Genomic DNA, 19,121 nt, shown 5'->3' with positions numbered 1-19,121 from the left:
TTCTCGATTCTTCTTTACAAGGAGCATTACAGTCTTCCCCACTAAACCTAGGGGGACCATATTCACGAACTGGACTTAGGAGTACATTTAGTCTGTCACAGTTAATGACGTTAAAATTCAGACTGTCAACAACCTAAAGATTTTAGATTCGACAGCCTGTGCTCCTTTAATCCTCATACGACCTTTTTAACTAAAGTACATAGTACATATCGTTCAAGGAAAATTGTGAACTCCTCTCCAACAGTTTCTCCTGGGATGTTTTCGCAGAAACCATCTATGCAGTCGTCTGCTTGAAGCGAAGCCACCCCCTAGGAACATCAAAAGAGACGTTAACCAGAATTTGGCACAACTAACTTCAGACACGCACTGACCGCAACTCACAGTGGAGCCATAGGCACCACCCGGGAATCTCGAGTGATCCTTTCGCAACTGTAACAGCATAAGAGAAGAGCGAAGTGTCGCCTTTTTTGAAATAAGTTTAGCTCTCACTTTAAAATAAAATTAAATTTGCAGTCTTCGGAAGAATTAATGAGAGCAAGTTTCTCAAGAACAAATTGATGTATGTAAACACTCTCGTTGGAGAATTTCAATTTAATTGAAAAAACTCTCTCGTATTTAGCATACCTTTACAATTTACATACATATGTATGGCTTTTCCAGCCGATTCGTTGGGAGGGGCTAGGTGAAATAATAATAAATAAAAAACAAATAAGGAAAGGCTATGTTCGGGTGTAATCGAACATTCCATACTCTTGCAACTTGCAGGACCACAGCTGGGTAAATACCTTAAGGTGCAAACAATAACTAACGAATATAACGAAAATAATTATAAGTAGTGCTCTATTTGGGTAATTCGTTGACCAATTTGACACATTTTTGGCATTAAACTATAGTATTATATATCCAATATTATACGTTAGTTTTGACGAAATCTTTATATTAAATATTTAGGAGATTTTATCTATTTTTTGCCAATACAAGACTAATAAAATACTGCCGAGGTTTCATCAAGGTTCCTCACAAACAATCAAGGCTAGGTCAAGTTTTCGCCCTATTTTATACATTCTAGGCTCAAAGATACACTGTTATGAGTAAAACACACTCTCTCATTTTCATTGCATTTAGCAAAAAATAAATATCAAATAATCACTATTTTTGATCAAAAAATATAAAAATTACAAATATTAATTATTTTTGATTCTTTATTTTTGCTTAAAATAAAACTCATTTTCAGATCACAGATGCATTGCATGTCATTTTAGGTCAAACCTCAAGGATCAAATTTATGTTATGGTATTGCCTCTTTCCGCACCTTATTGAGAAGGCGATACATCCCCTCCACAGGGTTGTGTGCTGGGTTTGGGACCCGCCAGGTACAACCCGCCCCAATGAAAAAGTTTAAACAGCGAAAGTATGAAGAGCTTGACAAGCTGGCCGACAGGGGTAGTGCTCGAAAATTCTACGAAAAGATGCGGCGACTAACAGAAGGTTTCAAGACCGGAGCATACTCTTGAAGAACCCCCAAAGTAGATCTAGCGCCCGATGCCCAGAGCATACTAAAATTATGGAGGGAACACTTCTCCAACCTGCTAAATGGCAGTGAAAATATAACGCCATGAGAAGGCGAACCCGATTCCCCAATCGATGACGGTAGAGCAAACGTTCCATTGCCCTACCACTAAGAAGTTCGAATAGCAATTACCCGCCTGAAGAAGAACAAAGCGACAGCGGCTGATGGATTGCCGGCCAAGCTATTCAAACATGGCGACAAACTGATAAGGAGCATGCATCAGCTTCTTTGTAAAATATGGTGAGACAAAAGCATGCCCAATCCACAAAAAGGTAGATAAACCTCCTCAACATCGCGTATAAGGTTCTATCGAGCGTAAAGGTTAAAGCCCACCCACAACAAACTGATTGAACCTTATCAATGTGATTTTAGACCTGGCAAATCAACCACGCGCCAAATCTTGGAAAAGACCCGTGAAAAGAGAATCGACACGTACCACCTCTTCGTCGACTTCAAAGCTACCTTTGACAGCACGAAAATGAGCTGCCTTTATGCCGCGATGTCTGAATTTGGTATCCCCGCAAAACTAATACAGCTGTGTAAACTGACGTTGTGCAACACTAAAAGCTCCGTCAGGATCGGAAAGGACCTCTTCGTCACTCATTATTTCCGCCCTGCTATATGGTGCAGAGGCATGGACGATGACAACATCTGATGAGTCGGCGTTACGAATTTTCGAGAGAAAGGTTCTGCGAAAGATTTATTTCAGCGAATTAAAAGACAGCGGCTACGCTGGCTAGGTTATCTGTGCGAATGGACGAAAACACTCCAGCTCTGAAAGTATTCGACGCAGTACCCGCCGGCAGAGGAAAAGGAAGACCTCCACTCCGTTGGAAGGATCAGGTGGAGAAGGACCTGGCGACAAGAAGAAACGACTGGCGCGCTGTTGTTAACTCGGCTATAACCCCGTAAGCGGTTTTTACGACAGTAAAGAAGAAGATATATTAATATTTAGTAATAGAGGATTTTATAATACAACGAAAAACGAAAATAGTAGTGTTGTTGCCTTGCTTAAGAAAAAAGTGCATATACATATGTATACATAATGAAAAAACAAATACTGTTGAAAAATTTATTTATGTAAATATAATTTAGTACTGATATAAAATACATACATATGCACATATATAGCATATATGTATGTACCATATACTGCAAAAAATTTTCTTTTCGTCAATTAAAACAAATGTAGAATATGTATTCTTCTTCTTAATTGGCGTAAATCTTTCCCAGAACTTTTCTCTCGAAAACTCGCAACGTCGACTCATCAGTTGTTGACATCGTCCAAGCCTCTGCACCATATAGCAGGACGGGAATTATGAGTGACTTATAGAGTTTGATTTTTGTTTGTCGAGAGAGGACTTTGCTTCTCAATTGCCTACTCAGTCCGAAGTAGCACCTGTTGGCAAGAGTTATCCTGCGTTGGATTTCTAGGCTGACGTTGTTGGTGGTGTTTACGCTGGTTCCAAGATAGACGAAATTATCTACGACTTCAAAGTTATGACTGTCAACAGTGACGTGAGTTCCAAGTCGCGAATGCGACGACTCACAGTGTTGCGAAACCGGAATTTTTTGGAAATCATATTGCCTAAACTGTAATTTTAATTGTATCGATGAGAAACTTCTACAGATTGGTCAGAATGAAATCCCAAACAGAATGAGTGAAAAAAAATTTACACCAAAAAAAATTGTTGGGTCAAATTTTCAACAAAAGTCAAAAAAAAGTTGTTCGAAAAATTTCCAAAAAAAATTTATTTTAATTCTTCTTTTATTTCTGATAAATACCCTATGATTAGTTTTTTAAATTAATTATAGGGTGGTCCGAACAGGAATTATAAACGTCAAATTTTCATGATTTTTCGATATTTGTTGAAAAACTCTGAAATTTTATATAAAACTAAAATCTATTTCATTTCTTATTTGAAAGGTGGCAATAAAAGCCTTAATTTGATACCAGTTTGAAGTCAATAGCTTCAGTTTTAAGAGAGTTTTGCTCATTTTTGTGGAGTGCTAGAATAGATGTAGAATAAAAAAAAAATTTGAAGATACTTTTTTATAACACAGGCATATTTTATTGCATTCTACAGAAAAATTACAAATTATCAGTCATCTACCAATAAGTTCATTGCTTCCTCTGATAATTTCAGGTGTTTCTTCTCCTTCAGTATTCTTCAAAAATGAACGAATTATTTCGAAAACCAATATGATTAAATTACTCAATAAGTGATTCCGAGAATTTCCGTTCTATTTCTATGGAATAAATACTGAGAGTGATATACTAAAATCGCTATAACTCCCAGGAGGGCAGGTATGGGCAGCTGATTTTTTCACAGTTCGTTGAAAACAAATTATGTAACATTTCTGTAGTGGTTTGGAACTGGGACTCTCTGGGACTTTTTAGATATTGCTTACCTAACCCAATTTTAAAGGAAAAATGGACCTTTAATCGGGTTTTCGCTCTAAAAAAGGTGCATATGAAAATGTCTCAAACAACATTCCTTTGTTTTACAGAAGATACTTGTCCGAAGGCAGATTTTTTTTTCCGAAACAAAATCAAATGAGATCAATTTGAATACAACCCTGAAATCCCCTCTTTTCGTGAAAATTTTGTATATTTGACTTCTAAAATCAATTAAAAATCAACGGGCCAACATAAAAATAAGCTTTATGTGTTTTTTGTTTACTTGGAATGTCTGTGACAAAATTGCATCATTAAAAACATTGAAAAAAATAATCGGAGAAAAGTTACTTTTCCATTAGCTGCAACACAGTGCGACTGTTTGTTTGATGACAGGAGATATTTCGTTTTGCCCTCGTTCACTGCCAGACCCATTTGTTTTGCTTCCTTGTCCAGTCTGGAGAAAGCAGAACTAACGGCGCGGGTGTTAAGGCCGATGATATCAATATCGCGTCTCGCTTCCCTCTTCAACTCTCGGTATCTATCCCGTCCCGCACGTGTAGTGGTCGATCGTACCTTTGCGAGGTAGGCAGCCTGTTTTCTCTCCGCTGCGACACGGCACTCCTCGTCGTACCAGCTGTTCTTTTGCACTTTCCGAAAACCAATGGTTTCGGTTGCAGCTGTACGTAAGGAGTTTGAAATTCCGTCCCACAGTTCCCTTATAGCGAGTTGTTGACGAGTGCTCTCAGAGAGCAGGAGTGCAAGCCGAGTAGAAAATCGTTCGGCTGTCTGTTGTGATTGCAGCTTCTCGACGTCGAACCTTCCTTGTGTTTGGTGGCGCGCGTTTTTTACTGCACAGAGGCGGGTGCGAATCTTAGCTGCAACAAGATAGTGGTCCGAGTCGATGTTAGGACCTCGGAGCGCACGCACATCTAAAACACTGGAGACGTGTCTTCCGTCTATCACAACATGATCGATCTGGTTGGTAGTTTTTCGATCCGGAGACAGCCAGGCAGCTTGATGAATCTTCTTATGCTGGAATCTAGTACTACAGATAACCATATTTCGGGCCCCGGCGAAGACAATCAGCCTCAACCCATTAGGGGATGTTTCGTCGTGGAGGCTGAATTTACCGACCGTAGTGCCAAATATACCTTCTTTGCCCACCCTGGCGTTAAAGTCGCCAAGCACGATTTTGACATCGTGGCGGGGGCAGCCTTCATAAGCGCGCTCCAAGCACTCATAAAAGGCATCTTTGGTCACATCGTCCTTCTCTTCCGTCGGGGCGTGGGCGCGGATCAGCGATATGTTGAAGAACCTCGCTTTGATGCGGATTGTGGCTAGACGTTCATTCACCGCAGTGAATGATAGTACTCGGCGACGGAGTCTCTCTCCTACCACGAATCCAACACCAAACTTGCGCTCCTTTATATGGCCACTGTAGTACTCGTCTCTGTCCTTGTCCCGTCCATCGCATTTCTTGGACGGCGGTGATGTCAGCCTTTGTTTTTACGAGGACATCAACCAGCTGGGCAGCGGCACCTTCCCAATTAAGGGACCGGACATTCCAGGTGCATGCCCTCAAATCGTAGTCCTTATTTCGTTTGCCATGGTCGTCTTCAAAAGGGAGGTCTCTCATCCAAGGCTGCTGTTGGTTTTTCATTGGGGTGAGCTTTTTACGTGGCGGGTCCCAAACCCAGCGCACAACCTTATGTAGGGGATGTTTCGCCTTCTCACTTTAGATCGCCTTCGAACGGATGTTCTTAGGCTACCCAGAGGATACTTGGTCAAAGACCGGAAGTAGTGAGCTGCTTGAGCCATGTGTAAAAGAATCGCTTCTGGCCACTCCCAAGTGAATGGCGATCAGAGAACTTTCCTCACTTGCGTGAACTTCTGACTCCATCCTCCGATATGTATTAAGGTAAATTTTAATACAAAAAATTAATCAATGAATGAATCAAATATATGAAAGCTTTGCAAGTTTATTTACTTTTATGTTTTTACGCACAAATTAATTATTCAATACACACTTTTCTACTTTATTCTACAAAAGGAATCGTCTTTTAACTATCTCGGTATAATAGCAAATTCGGATAGAAGCGTAAGCCTTCTATTGATTCGTCGCGGCACAATTTACCTAAGCGTTCAGCAGCAAGTAGACGCTCTTTTGCTAACAACAATGAAATACCTAGTTCTTTAGCCAGTTCCTCGACAGCTAATGATTTTGACATTTTCACCTTTTCCAATGTATCAGCTGCTACTAGTTCATCATCTTGCGATTCTAATTGCAATACCATTGCCCCACTGGGAAATTTTCTTAGCTTTATCGGACCATTCAGTTGTTGACAGGCGTGTAGCAAATCCTCCGCAGAAAGTAGTTCAAGGCCTCGTGCACGATTTACACGACAATACACATCGGCCAGCGACATCATGCCACCTTGTTCCTGAAAAGCATTACAAATTAATAAAATATTGCTCCGGATTATAATTTATATTTAGGCAATGAACGAATGTTTGTTTACTCGACTAAACAACTCTCACCTCGATAGGATCCAAAAGCAGTTCACATATTTGTTGCGCCAAGCTACGAAAATAATCCGAATTGCTACTGAAATTCTCTCGCGTCACTGGGTCTTCAATACCCAAGCTCAACAGATAAGATTTAAAACGCACTGTTTCATCGTCAGATATTTCTCCTTTTTGTTCGCGTATTTTTGTACTTATCACCTTTGATATGGCTACCATATCTTTTGCCATTGCCATTAGTACATTAAGATCCTGAAAAGCCAAAGCTATATTGTCATCTGTTTCTTTCGCTTTAGCTTCAATGGAACGCTCAATACCACCAATGCCAGTACGCATTTTCAAACGTAATTGTGCTGGATTGTCACCACCAATTGAATTTTGTGAATTACTTGCCACTGAAAATGGTTTCGGTATTACTAACACTTCCCATATTCTAGCTTCGATTGTTTGACGTAAAGCACTTCCGAATTCTTGTGTCAATCCATTTTTTCCCGATAGTTTGATATGACTATGAGGACTGTGATCTATTGGGCCAGGTGCTTTATCTGGCGGGGGCTCCCGCAAATATAATATATAACGGGTCTTGCGTCCAAAAAAGTATGAACTGGCTGTTTCTTCACTAAGCGATATCACATGTCGTAGGGAAAGGCAAAGTGTTGTGGCAGCACGAGCAATTTCACCTGGACGGCCCCAAAATAGACGATGGGTAGTGAGAACAACCTCCCCTTCTTCATATTCCGTCTAAAAAGCATACAGGAATAAATTAATGTTTTATGGCTAAGTCTAACATACTTACTTTGTGATCCCCATCATAAATTTTAACATTCCTGTCACGACTCACAAAGGTTTCATCATCATGCAATCGTGCTTCTACATATTCAAAGCGATTCATCTTCGCTTTACGAATTACAAGATACGAGAATACAATATATTTACAAAAAAAATACAATTAAAATATTAGCAAAATTTAAGCTGTAAATAACGTCATTAATGTTTTGCCAACAGCTGATGTTTGGTCTTACTAAGGTGTCTATAGACAATGCTGTGCGTTGTATTTTAAGCAATTTACATATATAACTTCAAACAAAATTTTACATGAAATAAGACAATTTTGGTAAATTTCAGCAGAGTGGCTTTTCTAAAAAATGGTACAAAAATTCTTGTTTTTAACCGCATGGTCTCATTTATTGTTAAAGTAGAATTAAAAACAAAATTTTAAGATATTTCCCGTCAAAATTGGTCCATGTTTTCAGAAAAACCGTTCTGCTGAACAATTACCGCTTTTAGCTGAATAATTTACTATTTTATTCCAACGTGTCCCATTTTCTATTCAGGAAAAATTACTGCATTATTAGTTAACGAAATAAGTGCGCTCTACAACACTACTAAGTAAGCAGCTGTTTGTGACATTTTTACTTGTTGTGTTTTAGAAGAAATCCAACCCATCTCGGAATTTATCAGTTGTGTAAGCAATTTATAAAATCACAACGAATTTCTTATTTTCAAAAGTTATTTATACATATATGTTTGATTTGAAAAAAAAAAACACATTCAATATGCAGTCCTCACAGTTCCTAAGTCAACTGAACGCCTTCGAAAAGATGAGCGATGAACCGTGGCCGGAGGATGCAGTACTTTATCAGCCATATGAAGCAGAGCAGATACTTTTGCCGGAACACGCTAGCTGCTTAGCTGTAAAAGCGTATCTCAAAATGTGCCAACTACCTTTTGAAGTTCGCTCATGTGCAAATGCTGAATACATGTCACCAGGCGGGCGTATGACAAAGCTGCCATTTATTCGTGCCGGAGCATTCATAGTGGGTGAATTTGAACCCATCGTCAATTTTATTGAGCATAAAGGCTCCGCTATCGGGCAGTGGTTAGATGATGACAACAAGGCTGATATGCGTACCTATGTATCATTGGCTGAGAACATATTCACAATGGCCGAACTATATATCAGCTTCGTCAATAAAACTGTGTATGAGAAAGTGACAGCTCCACGGAATGGCTGTGTTTTTCCATGGCCACTTAATCTCATACAAAATTACTCTAAACGACGAAATACACTGCGTTTGCTGAAAGTATATCAATGGAACGATATGACAATTGAAGATGTTATCGAAAAGGTGGAAAAATGTTGCGAGACATTAACATTGAAACTCGAAGAGTCGCCCGATACACCGTTCTTTTATTCGGACCAGCCATGCGAATTGGACGCTATTGCTTTTGGACATCTTTTTGCTATTATAACAACGGATTTACCAAATATGGCACTTGCACAGACAGTGCGAAAATTTAAACGTTTGGTAGAGTTTTGCCAATTTATCGATGCAAAATATTTCCAAATGAGGTCTCTATAAACTGTTTTGTGTAATTTGTTATTATTTGCTTGCACTTTAGGCAGATTTTTAGGTGCTAATTTTTGTGTTACTAATTTCCACGCAAATGAGTTTTGTTTGAATGTGCTGCACACTATTTGTTCTCGTGTCGTATATCTTAAATACATATTTTAAAATGAAAATAATCTTCCACATTAAACCGTTTGCATTTAAGTACTTTTTATTTCCCACAGTTAATATAGCTTTTGCAATTTAGCCGAATACTCTCTAATAAATTATATTTTGTTGAACCGTATATACGTTACATATAGCATGTATGTGTATGTTCATTGAAATTTTTAGTCAATTAATACTAATTTAGAAGCTAAAAAAAAACTTGGTTTAATTTGCTAAAAAGTTTAGTTAAAATATGGTGCACATATAATTTGTTCTAAGTTTTAGGAATATATATATTTATATATGGTATATACTTGATTATCGAAACTAATTTTATTGTATTAATTTTCAGTAAATGAATCTGAATTGCTAAGCCGATCCAAGATGCGAGCAATCCCACTTTATTCATATTTATCACTACACATTTTCTATAAAATAATATTGAGATATACATACATATGTATGTGTATACGTACATATAAATTGTTAATAATATAAACCAATGGAATTATTTTTAATAAAACCTTTCCTAAGACATTTGATGACAAAAACCATTTGAAAACAATGTAATTGGTATTTCATTTTGCAGGAATACAAACTGTAACGTAGTACAATTGAAAACATTAAACTTCTGTCGAAAGCAATGTTTGCAAAGAAATATTAATAAATTTGATTATACGCAAATTAGGTAAGGTCATAATCACTCAAGATGTACACTAATAAATAATAATGTGGCAATACAAGCAGTACAATGAAATGATAATGAATTGGTTTTCATCATATATAATGATTTAATTTTAATTTATTTTCGTTTACATTTTAATTATATGAAATTACCAGCATAAATAATTAGTAGTTGCAATATCAAAATGTTTATATTACGTTACTTCACGAAGTTGGGGTTTTTCTTCAATATAACAAAACCTTCCATAACTGGGGTAAGAGAAATGTACTCATCTGTGGCCAATTCAGCACGTTCACCCATCGCAAGCAGTACAGGTGTTGTATGAGTTTGGAAACCGGTAATGGTTTTGGGTTTACCAGCTTGACCAACCACATCGATGGCAATACCAACACGCACTGGCACTTGTAGTTGATTCAGTTCTTCATCAAAAGTGATTAACATACGTGCCTGCATGGCTGGCACCAAAGTGTAGAGCAAGTAATGTGAGCGTCCCAGAATTAAAGTTTTAACATCCAGCAGAGAAACTAAAGTAGCCATTAGGCCAGCTACTGCCATTGGATTCATTAGCTGGCGATCGCTATGGTAAGGGCTAAGTGTCAATGTTCCTTTCCCTAAATGTGTTAGACTCTGTGCAATGCGAACCATGAACAAATTACTCGGATCTTTCGAATGATATTGCGCCAATTGACGTAGCATAGATGCTAAGCGAGCATTGTTAGTGCCAGCACCTATAAGACCCATAGCAAAAATGGCATTATGTGCAACTTCGGCATCACTATCATGCGAGAATTTGCTTAATGTATCTAATATATTCAGCTTAGGGTTAGAAGCAGAGATTAAGCCCAAAGCTAGGGGCACTGCACGTCGAATGCATGGCTCGCAATATCGAAGTAAATTTCCGAATGAACGAAAAGCCATCTCAGCTCCAATGTCTTCACCCATAGCAATTAAAGCTATACCTAAAACAGCTATAGCTTGCGTTGCGGACAGATCTTTCTCCTTTTCTTTCTCTTTTTCGGCCTTATCCTAAGAAAAAGTATGCATTTTTATTAGTATTATTTCCATAACATGGATAAGTAGTACAATTTACCTTTTCCTTATTTTTATCCTTCTTTCCCTTTTCATCTGCAGAATCAGCGTTTGAAGACTCATAATGATCAGAGCAAATATGCAACAACTGTTGTATTTTCAACACATTTCCAGTACCAGCATAGGCACAAATATCGACCATAGTTGTGGCCATTGAACGATATGGTTCATCCAGTACTTCCAGGGTTAACATAACAGCTTCAGTTGCTTTTTGACGTCCCAAGTACAATAGACCTAAGCCTAACCATAAGAAACGCGAATAAGTATCCTTGAGATCAGACTTTGAGAGCCCCATAATGGTTTGAAGTAAAATTTCTGTTATTTCGGCGTTACAGGAACCCACTGATATTAAACCCAACGATAATGCGGCTATTCCCATAATTTCCACATTGGCCGCATTTTTACCATTAGCAGTAAACACTGTTTTCAACGTATCAATGACAATAGCACGATTAGAGCCTGCATATGCTATTCCTAAACCCAAAATGGCACCAATACGCATTGAAGTATTCTGATTATCAATATAATCGGCGAGTAGTGCATGGGCAGGGTCAACCTCATTACGTATTCCACAATTGACAATACCACAAGCTAGTAATGCACCGGATTTGATATAATCGTCGGTAGAATAAAGATATTTATCAATCATAGTTAAGCCACCATCAACATCCCATAATAAAATGAGACCAAGGGAAGCAGTTGCTGAAAGCATGCCATGTTCTTTATTTTTGTACAACCACTTATTGCCATCTTCAGAGAGTAGTTTGTCCACACCAAAACCAGCATTTACAAAACCATTCACAAAGCTGGCTGCCAAATTCTGCTTCGCAGAATCAACCTAAAATTATTTTACATTATTATTAATTACTTATTGAAGAGATTTCAAGTAAACATTTCGTGAATTGATAATTTATATATAAATGTAATTTAAAATTGGAATTAAATTTATCATTTTACTATTACAAGAAAATAATTATTACCTGTATTGAGGCAAATCGAGTGCGCGCATTATCTAAATGCGATTTATAAATGTCCTCCGGAGTCTTGGCTTCCATTATATCAAGTTCTCGTGCCAAATTTAAAAAATGTTTATTCAAGTTCGTGTTAGACATAATTTCCATCAAATCATCATAATCCGGCACAGATTCATCCAATTCTAAACAAACTTGCTGACGTGCTAGCATGAAAGCAAGTTGCTTTTGCACAGCAGCGTCTTTAGGTTCCTTGAATATTTCTGAAATTTTATCCATATCATTTAGCATTAATGCTAAACGCAATGCTTGTGTATGTTGATTAAATTTACGAGCCAGCTGCAGTGCTGTTTCCAAAATTATGGTATTATCAGGTTCGGGTACATATGGGTAGCAAGATTGTAAATATAAGCAGACGCGTGGATAAGCTGATTCGTCAACATAATCTTGCAATAAATGCAAATGATCTATCTCAATTAATAAATCGCAAGCATCTGCCTCAGCATTGTGTTCCATATTGTATGGGATAATTTGTTTCACCAACTCGATTAGCTGTGCTTGAAATTCCCCTGAGGTATCTAAATAATGCGATGCAATTTCACCAGACAAATGGCGAACATATTCATGTCCCCAGTCACCAATTTTCTGAGACCGGTCGCAAAGAAAACGGTAAGCCAAACAATCCTTACCACTACCCATTGTCATTGAGAGCACCGAAATGATATCGGCGCACAATTGCCGAGTTTGTTGGTCAGGCATTTGCTTATAAATTGTTTTCATTGTCTCGTAATGTGGTCGCATAAACTTCAATGGTTTCGGTACTGAAGTCATAGATGTAGTAGAAGCGCGAATTAGTTTTGCCAACATTTCCAATGCTGGCAAATACAATGACTTATCTGGTTCTTGTAGACGATTAACCAGCATCTCTAATTCGTCTTGAAGTTGTTGATCTTCATCTGAAAGCTCCTGTTCCTTACCTTCATCTTTAGCATCTTTAGTTGTTTCTTTTTCGGGTGTCTCCTTTACTTGGTCTTTCTTCACCTCAGTAGCAGTTTTTTCATCTTTCTTGGGAGCAACCATTTTGCGAAATTAATTACACTATTAAAATTATTCGAATATACTTTTAACTTTTAATAATACTTTTTTCAACTCAGACGAAATTTTAGTTCTGCAATGTTCACCAAGAATTACAGTGCGTTTTTTATATGTCAAACCACTAGTATTGCGTTGCCAACAATTGACGAATTGTTTATATTTGACAATATGTGCCAAGGATTACAAAAAAATATCAGATGTTTAATCGACTCGAATAGCAAATGAAAATTATTTTTCTATTATGGCCAATTCACATATAACTTTTCTTGCTTTGCGTGACAGTTCAATGTTTTTCTCTAATAAAAATGGTGATCGTTTCTTGGAATAGCGTAAAAAGATGAGAGTTGGTTACTTGGTTCGGATTCGCGTCGAAAGCTTTCATGTGAATGTGCGCATACAAAAGCATACCTCGAAATTTTCTGCTAAAACAAATGTCTAACGCAAAGCGTAGCAAAGTTCTGTATGAATTGGCCTGTGGTTTTAGTAAATAAATTTTACCTTATATGATACCATTAACGGAAGGGCAAAACAAATAAATGTAAAGTACAGTTTGATTGATGTTACTATTTCTATAACATACTTTATTCATGAATTTTTTATTCCACAATTTTCAAAATAATACACAGAAATAAAAAAGAATTGCTGTGGCAACGTGTAGTATTTAACACGTTAATAGATGTCACTTGTTTGTACTTTTTCAAATTAGCTTTGTTTATACTTGCTAAGAGAAAACTTTTTATTTATACTACTAATAATTTCTCAAGATAAATTACTATGCCACCTCCATCTGCTAGTCGAAAGTTTATGTATCCTGAACAATCAGTTCCATATTCGGTATATATAAAACAAGAACACCCTGATGAATTATTTGCCAAACTTGAGAAACCGAGCAAATTGCAATTGGAGGAGAGACCAACATGTAGGTTTAGTAAATATATATATTCTTTCAACAAACCAACAATTTTGATCGCATTATAGTCTTAAAAGTTGGTGCACTTGCAACAGTCAAAGGTTCCGCATACATGGAATATGGCAAAACGAAGGTAATGGCATCGATTGAACCTCCACGTGAGTTGAACAAGCAGACCAAGAAAATGTGAGTAAAAGTTTTTTTTAATTTTTAATTATCGAATAATTACTCTACTCTTTCAGTGGAACTTTGGGTTTAGTTACGTGCACATTAAAGTATGCCCCATTTGCCGTGAAGGATCCAGCATGTATACCGAGAAAGGAAACTTCTATGGCGTTAGCCTTAAAAAAAGCTTTGGAACCTGTTATTTGTCGTCACGAATTTCCATATTTTCAACTTGAAATAAAAGTATTAATAATAGATGATGACGGATGCGCACTTAGTACAGCAATTAATTGTTGTGGTGCGGCTTTGGTAGATGCTGGTATTGCTACATATGACCTAATAACAGCATCGACGGTGTGCAAATATAAAGATGTGGAATTCGTAAATCCAAACGGTATAGAAATACCACTTATATTTTTCTATTCTATTTTAAATTTAAGTTTTTTTATTTAGCTGTTATCGAACAATTGGTTTCAACGATAACCAATTCTGAAAGCGATGAAGAACATGGCATCGTTGTTACCGCTAGTTTGGCCGCAGTTGACCAAATAACTGAATGTTTTCAAAAGGGATATTTTAAGCCGGAAACGCTCCAACAACTAACGGATCATACTTTGGCTATCAATGAACGAATATTGGATACAGTACGTTATGTGTTATTTAACAAGGTCAAAACACTATTGGAAAAAGAAAAAGATGCAAGAGAAGTAATTGAAACTATCAATGCTATTACTGAGAGTACAGTTGCGGAGTAAAAAAAAATATAAAGCTGTTTTACGAATTAGAAAATGTTTATTTTTGGAAAACTACAATATATCAACATTTATATAGTGAAATGTCGTCCTACATGTTAGACACAACTTTAAAGTATATTTTAAGAATCTGAAGATGCTTCCAACACCGCGCCAGAATACGCCAAATCCCAGTAATGTTCAACTTGATGTTTTTGAAAGAATTCGCGAGCCATTTTCTCCATAGGAAACACCTTAAATTTAATTTCTCCAAAATGTCTTCTTTGACTTGTACCCTCCCAAACCAGAACGCATGAGTTGGGTATTTCATGACCATCAGGACCTTTTACCAAATCCTCCTCCCACTTTATACGATGTTGCATTAGTCGTCGATATTTTTTCTGTTGTTTCGGTCCGCCCTCTACAACTACTACGCAACAATCGCGAAAAAGAACCACAGTACCAGTCATATGCAGTTGTTTGGCATTGGTTTCCACTTTGAATTTTTTACTTGCGTTGTCTTGCAAATCGCGAATGCGGTAAACACTAACGTTGACGCCACACGAAGTATCTTCTTTGATTTTTCGAACTTTCTTTTCACTTTTCTGTTCTGCTGTCAACTTTCGGGCATTGTTGGCATCCTCATGTGCCTTTTGTCTCTTAGCCATTTGTTCTCGTACATGTGCTTCAATTTTTGTTGGGTCTTGCACAGCCTCTGTACCTAACACACGCATTAAATTAGAAATTCGTAACTTTGGTTCAGGTGGTGCAACAAGACCTAAACGAATTTTTTCTTGTTCTTCTTTCCAAGCTTCACGACGATTTTGGCGACGAAGCTTTTTTCGCTCTTTCTTTGTGAGAAATACAGGTAAATAAACTGGTTTTAATGGTTCGTCTGAGGAATTAAAAATATATTAGTGTTAGAACTGCTGAGCAATTATTAATTACATACGTATTTCAAAAGTTTATTAAAAGTCTGAACTCGAGATGAAATTAAAAACTTAATATAGAAAAAACCTGTGAATTTAATGGAAAACTTACTTGGCGGTTTCATTTGGGTTGGATGCTCAATGAGATTTGTAATTGCTGACTGTCGAATACTGATCTTCCCTTTATCATCCAACGTGTTCAAGTCTTGAGTTAAAATTACAGAATCCCACCACTCCATGGCTGGGACATCGTCAGGTGTGTCTTGTTTAGGTGCAATGAGTGCCAACTTTGTGGCAGAGCTTATACCAGTTTTGCGTGCAATTTGGGAAATTTCATTTTGTAGTTTTTCCAACTGTGCCTTCATCCGCATTCTTTCAGCCAATTGTTGAAATTTTCCTGGTTCATGGAAGCGCAACGAACGCTTAGTACGTACAGTGGGTTTTTGGGCAATACGGTCGTCGAAAAATTTCAATGATTCCTCTTGCTGTGAATGACGATCTATATGTACTTGATTTTTGTTAAATACCTCTCGTTTTTTCGCACGAATATTGGCCTTCAAGGTTGGCGTTAGTGTTGGGATGTTGACGGCTCTACCACTTTTGTCGATCGTTCGACCGTCTTCATCCAAAATTAATGGTTTCGGTCGATCTTGAACTTGTGGGGGTTGAATTAGATTAGACAACTTTGCACGAATTTGAGCCTGTAACTCTGCTATTTTTTTTGCTTTTTCCGAATCTTCCGGAGCCGTTTTCTTCGCAAGTGCTTGAGTAGCTAGAGCAACTGGCAATCCTATCTGCGGAACAGAAGCTAAAATGGGATCTTTTGCTTTTAAATTATTAAGAGCCCGTTTTCTTTCTTCTATTTCTCGTTGAGCATTTACCATCATGAGTTTAATTTGTGTCGAATTCAGACCAGTTGTGGACGCTGCAGGCGTAGTTGCAGCAACAGCATTTATATTCGCTGCAGCCACGGATGCTGCTGCCAACGGTGTTAATACAGAAGATGCGCTAACAGGATTGCTTTTCTCCTTCATATCGAAACGAGACTTTTTAGGCCCATCAGCGCAAGTTTCATCACTAGCATTACGTTTTTTACTCTTACGTCGATAGTCGTCCAATTTGTCCTGCAATTTGTCAGCTAGCCTTGAACTTTGTTTTGCATCCAAGATCTTTTCCAATTTTTCCGCAATACGTCGGCGATCATATCCATTGTGTAAACAATGTTCGATTGTAGTTATGATGCGGTCTTCTTCACCACCAACAGCAACTCCCTTTGCCAAAGTAGAGATATCTGTATGCAATTCATCGATCTCCTTACGCGTATAATAGGACATAATTCGCAATTAATTTGGTCTGAAATATGTTTAAATGCTATTTACCAAATTCGCATAGGTTTGTCTGGATAAACAGTGATTTTATGCAATCAATTTCGTGAAAACGTTGAAAATCGTATCCAAAACGTTCATGTCTCGAATAATTTGGATGACATTTGCAAAACTGCCATATTTTTAATATAAAAAATATGTAAAGATAAAATGACATGCTTAATTATAAGCTGTCTGCACAAGAGATAATGTTTCTGCTATCATTTTTTTTTTCTTAAATAATATATAGCTTCCAGAAGGGAAGGAATTGCTTAAATACAAAATTACTTTGGACAGATTTTGTGTAAGCACATTCATAACGTAAAGCAAAGTTCTTAAAAAATTTTATAAACTTCCGGCTAGATACTTTTACTTCTAAAAAATTTATTGATTTAAATGCTGCATAGTTTAATGGATAATATTTTGAGCTTTTTATAGAATCGGCAACTCTATAAAATACAGTCCTGATTTTGATACATTGTTCCAGTACATTGGCAACGTTGGCAAGATGGTTTGTTAAAGCGGCTTCGTGAGTGGATTCTGACGTGCGTCAATTTTTAGTGCTGAATTTTTATAAATTTATCTAATTTTTTGTGAATTAATCATCCGGAATTCGTGAATATTAGTGAAAATGGCATCTGAAGACGACAATGATGATACTTTTCAAGGTGAGTAACATTTTGAAAGACTTGTTTTTGTGGAAAGAAAGTAGTGAAAAAAGTTTTGTGGTCATTCTTGGCGACGTCGACGTCTACGCGTTCGAGGGCGCAACGAAAACCATAGGCCATGGCGCTGAAATCGGCAATAGTCGCAGCAGCAATTTTCTGTTTCTTATAGTCTGTATTTTCGTTGTTAATACATGTGTCCTCTGGTCATGTGGGACTAAATTGCGCCAATTTTTCTCAAGTAGGTAATACTATAGAATAGATTTGTGTGCAATGAGTTTTCGAATATGTTGCCGTCCAAAAAGCAATATAAAATGTTTGACTTTACGCTGCATTTGGCTGATTTCATTGCATTTTTGCCCTACGTTTTCGCCATTTTCATAAAATAAAGTCACATACATCTTTCTCTTTCAGTCTGATGTATATTTAATATTATTTATCCATATTTTGAGTGTATTAAATTCAAAGTAAGTTTAGTGTGCTCACTTTATTGAAAAATGCATATGAAAATGCAATGAAACCTCTCTGAATTGTAACATGAGGGAATCAAAACAGAAGAAAGCATTAGGGCGAATACAAAGAAAACATTGAAGACAAAGTTTATTGTGTTTTTAATGTATTTATTGATAAAGTTTTCTGGTATATATTTTACAAATGTTGCCTTTCTTAAAATATGTACAATAAGTATGCTAATATTTGTATTTTCTTTATCAAGGTTCACTTAATGTCGGAAGTGCTTTGATTAAACAGTTTTATGTGACATTACGTTGAAATAATTAAACAAAATGGTCTAATCTCCGTTAATTTGATGATTCCGGTTAAATTTTAACAATATTCGTTTTAATACAAATAGGTTGTATTATTTTTCTCTACCCATTAATTGAAATTAAATTCAAGTGTGGACAGAGGAGATAAATGCAATCATATTCATATTAGACTTGGAGTTATACGTCAGAAGGATAATCCTTTTAAATTGTCCGCGATATTTTTTAGCAATACTGCATATTGTTGAAAGACCAGTATATGATGAAATATATTTTTGAAAAAAAAGTTGATGTATTATTGTTAAATTCCGTATTTCACTAAGAATAGTGATTTTCTTCTTTTGGTAGATTTCGTCGTAAAGGGTTTTGTTGTAGTAGCTCACTGAACCCAGTTTGATGAAAGTTTGGCTAGATATTGCCACCCCTCGAGGTCATCAAACGAAAGCTCTGGAAATATGACTGTACAGAAAGAGGTTTAAATTAACATGTAGATAATTTGATGTGCCTTTTGTATTCAAGACATAAGTTTGGTATGCCATGGTCAAGTCTGAATAATGAATAGTAGATGTCTACCCTCGTTACTCAAGGTAACTCGAATTTATAATAAAATTCTTAAAAGTGGCAATAAATTAAAATATTTATTGTGTACATAATTTAAAATGTACATACATACATCCATCCTCTTAACAAATCTTTACGAGAATCTTTTTAATAAAACTATTTTAATTTTGTTCGGTAATTCGATACTTATTTGACACATA

The 19,121-nt window shown here is 36.8% G+C and overlaps 6 protein-coding genes across 7 annotated transcripts in view; 3 read left to right on the top strand and 3 right to left on the bottom strand.

Moving 5' to 3' along the window:
• Positions 1 to 5,930: 5,930 nt before the first annotated feature.
• On the bottom strand, positions 5,931 to 7,516 carry LOC126762129 (vacuolar protein-sorting-associated protein 36). The gene is made up of 3 exons (XM_050478658.1): positions 7,291 to 7,516; positions 6,510 to 7,235; positions 5,931 to 6,412 (listed from the first exon to the last, which is right to left on the bottom strand). Exons 1-3 carry the CDS (start codon positions 7,384 to 7,386, stop codon positions 6,032 to 6,034), a joined length of 1,203 nt encoding a protein of 400 aa, XP_050334615.1. The 5' UTR covers positions 7,387 to 7,516; the 3' UTR covers positions 5,931 to 6,031.
• A 330-nt stretch (positions 7,517 to 7,846) lies between these two features.
• LOC126762132 (metaxin-2) lies at positions 7,847 to 9,557 on the top strand. Of its 2 annotated transcripts, none has more exons than XM_050478664.1 (2): positions 7,847 to 7,959; positions 8,057 to 9,557. In XM_050478664.1, exon 2 carries the CDS (start codon positions 8,096 to 8,098, stop codon positions 8,855 to 8,857), a length of 762 nt encoding a protein of 253 aa, XP_050334621.1. In that variant the 5' UTR covers positions 7,847 to 7,959; positions 8,057 to 8,095; the 3' UTR covers positions 8,858 to 9,557. The 2 variants fall into 2 exon arrangements, with proteins under 2 accessions (XP_050334621.1, XP_050334620.1); XM_050478663.1 differs by lacking the exon at positions 7,847 to 7,959 and having other exon boundaries at positions 7,966 to 8,847; positions 9,345 to 9,557.
• Positions 9,558 to 9,759: 202 nt separating this feature from the next.
• On the bottom strand, positions 9,760 to 12,962 carry LOC126762124 (26S proteasome non-ATPase regulatory subunit 2). Its single transcript, XM_050478651.1, has 3 exons — positions 11,747 to 12,962; positions 10,768 to 11,604; positions 9,760 to 10,703 (listed from the first exon to the last, which is right to left on the bottom strand). Exons 1-3 carry the CDS (start codon positions 12,815 to 12,817, stop codon positions 9,876 to 9,878), a joined length of 2,736 nt encoding a protein of 911 aa, XP_050334608.1. The 5' UTR covers positions 12,818 to 12,962; the 3' UTR covers positions 9,760 to 9,875.
• Positions 12,963 to 13,491: 529 nt separating this feature from the next.
• On the top strand, positions 13,492 to 14,743 carry LOC126762131 (exosome complex component MTR3). Its single transcript, XM_050478661.1, has 4 exons — positions 13,492 to 13,751; positions 13,811 to 13,928; positions 13,985 to 14,301; positions 14,361 to 14,743. The coding sequence occupies exons 1-4, from the start codon at positions 13,607 to 13,609 to the stop codon at positions 14,660 to 14,662; spliced, it is 882 nt and encodes a 293-aa protein (XP_050334618.1). The 5' UTR covers positions 13,492 to 13,606; the 3' UTR covers positions 14,663 to 14,743.
• LOC126762126 (U4/U6 small nuclear ribonucleoprotein Prp3) lies at positions 14,678 to 17,058 on the bottom strand. Its single transcript, XM_050478655.1, has 2 exons — positions 15,680 to 17,058; positions 14,678 to 15,533 (listed from the first exon to the last, which is right to left on the bottom strand). The coding sequence occupies exons 1-2, from the start codon at positions 16,899 to 16,901 to the stop codon at positions 14,782 to 14,784; spliced, it is 1,974 nt and encodes a 657-aa protein (XP_050334612.1). The 5' UTR covers positions 16,902 to 17,058; the 3' UTR covers positions 14,678 to 14,781.
• Positions 17,059 to 17,448: 390 nt separating this feature from the next.
• Positions 17,449 to 19,121, top strand: part of LOC126762121 (chromodomain-helicase-DNA-binding protein Mi-2 homolog) — a 37,342-nt gene continuing 35,669 nt past the window's right edge. Inside the window, exon 1 of the mRNA XM_050478644.1 lies at positions 17,449 to 17,599. Within this exon, the coding sequence (XP_050334601.1) occupies positions 17,563 to 17,599 (37 nt within the window). The 5' untranslated portion in view covers positions 17,449 to 17,562. The remainder of the gene's footprint in view (positions 17,600 to 19,121) is intronic.

Source organism: Bactrocera neohumeralis, chromosome 6, assembly GCF_024586455.1.
Source record: "Bactrocera neohumeralis isolate Rockhampton chromosome 6, APGP_CSIRO_Bneo_wtdbg2-racon-allhic-juicebox.fasta_v2, whole genome shotgun sequence".
NCBI lineage: Eukaryota > Metazoa > Arthropoda > Insecta > Diptera > Tephritidae > Bactrocera > Bactrocera neohumeralis.
Note: the sequence above shows the minus strand (reverse complement) of the source record. Positions and strands in the feature narration are given on the sequence as shown.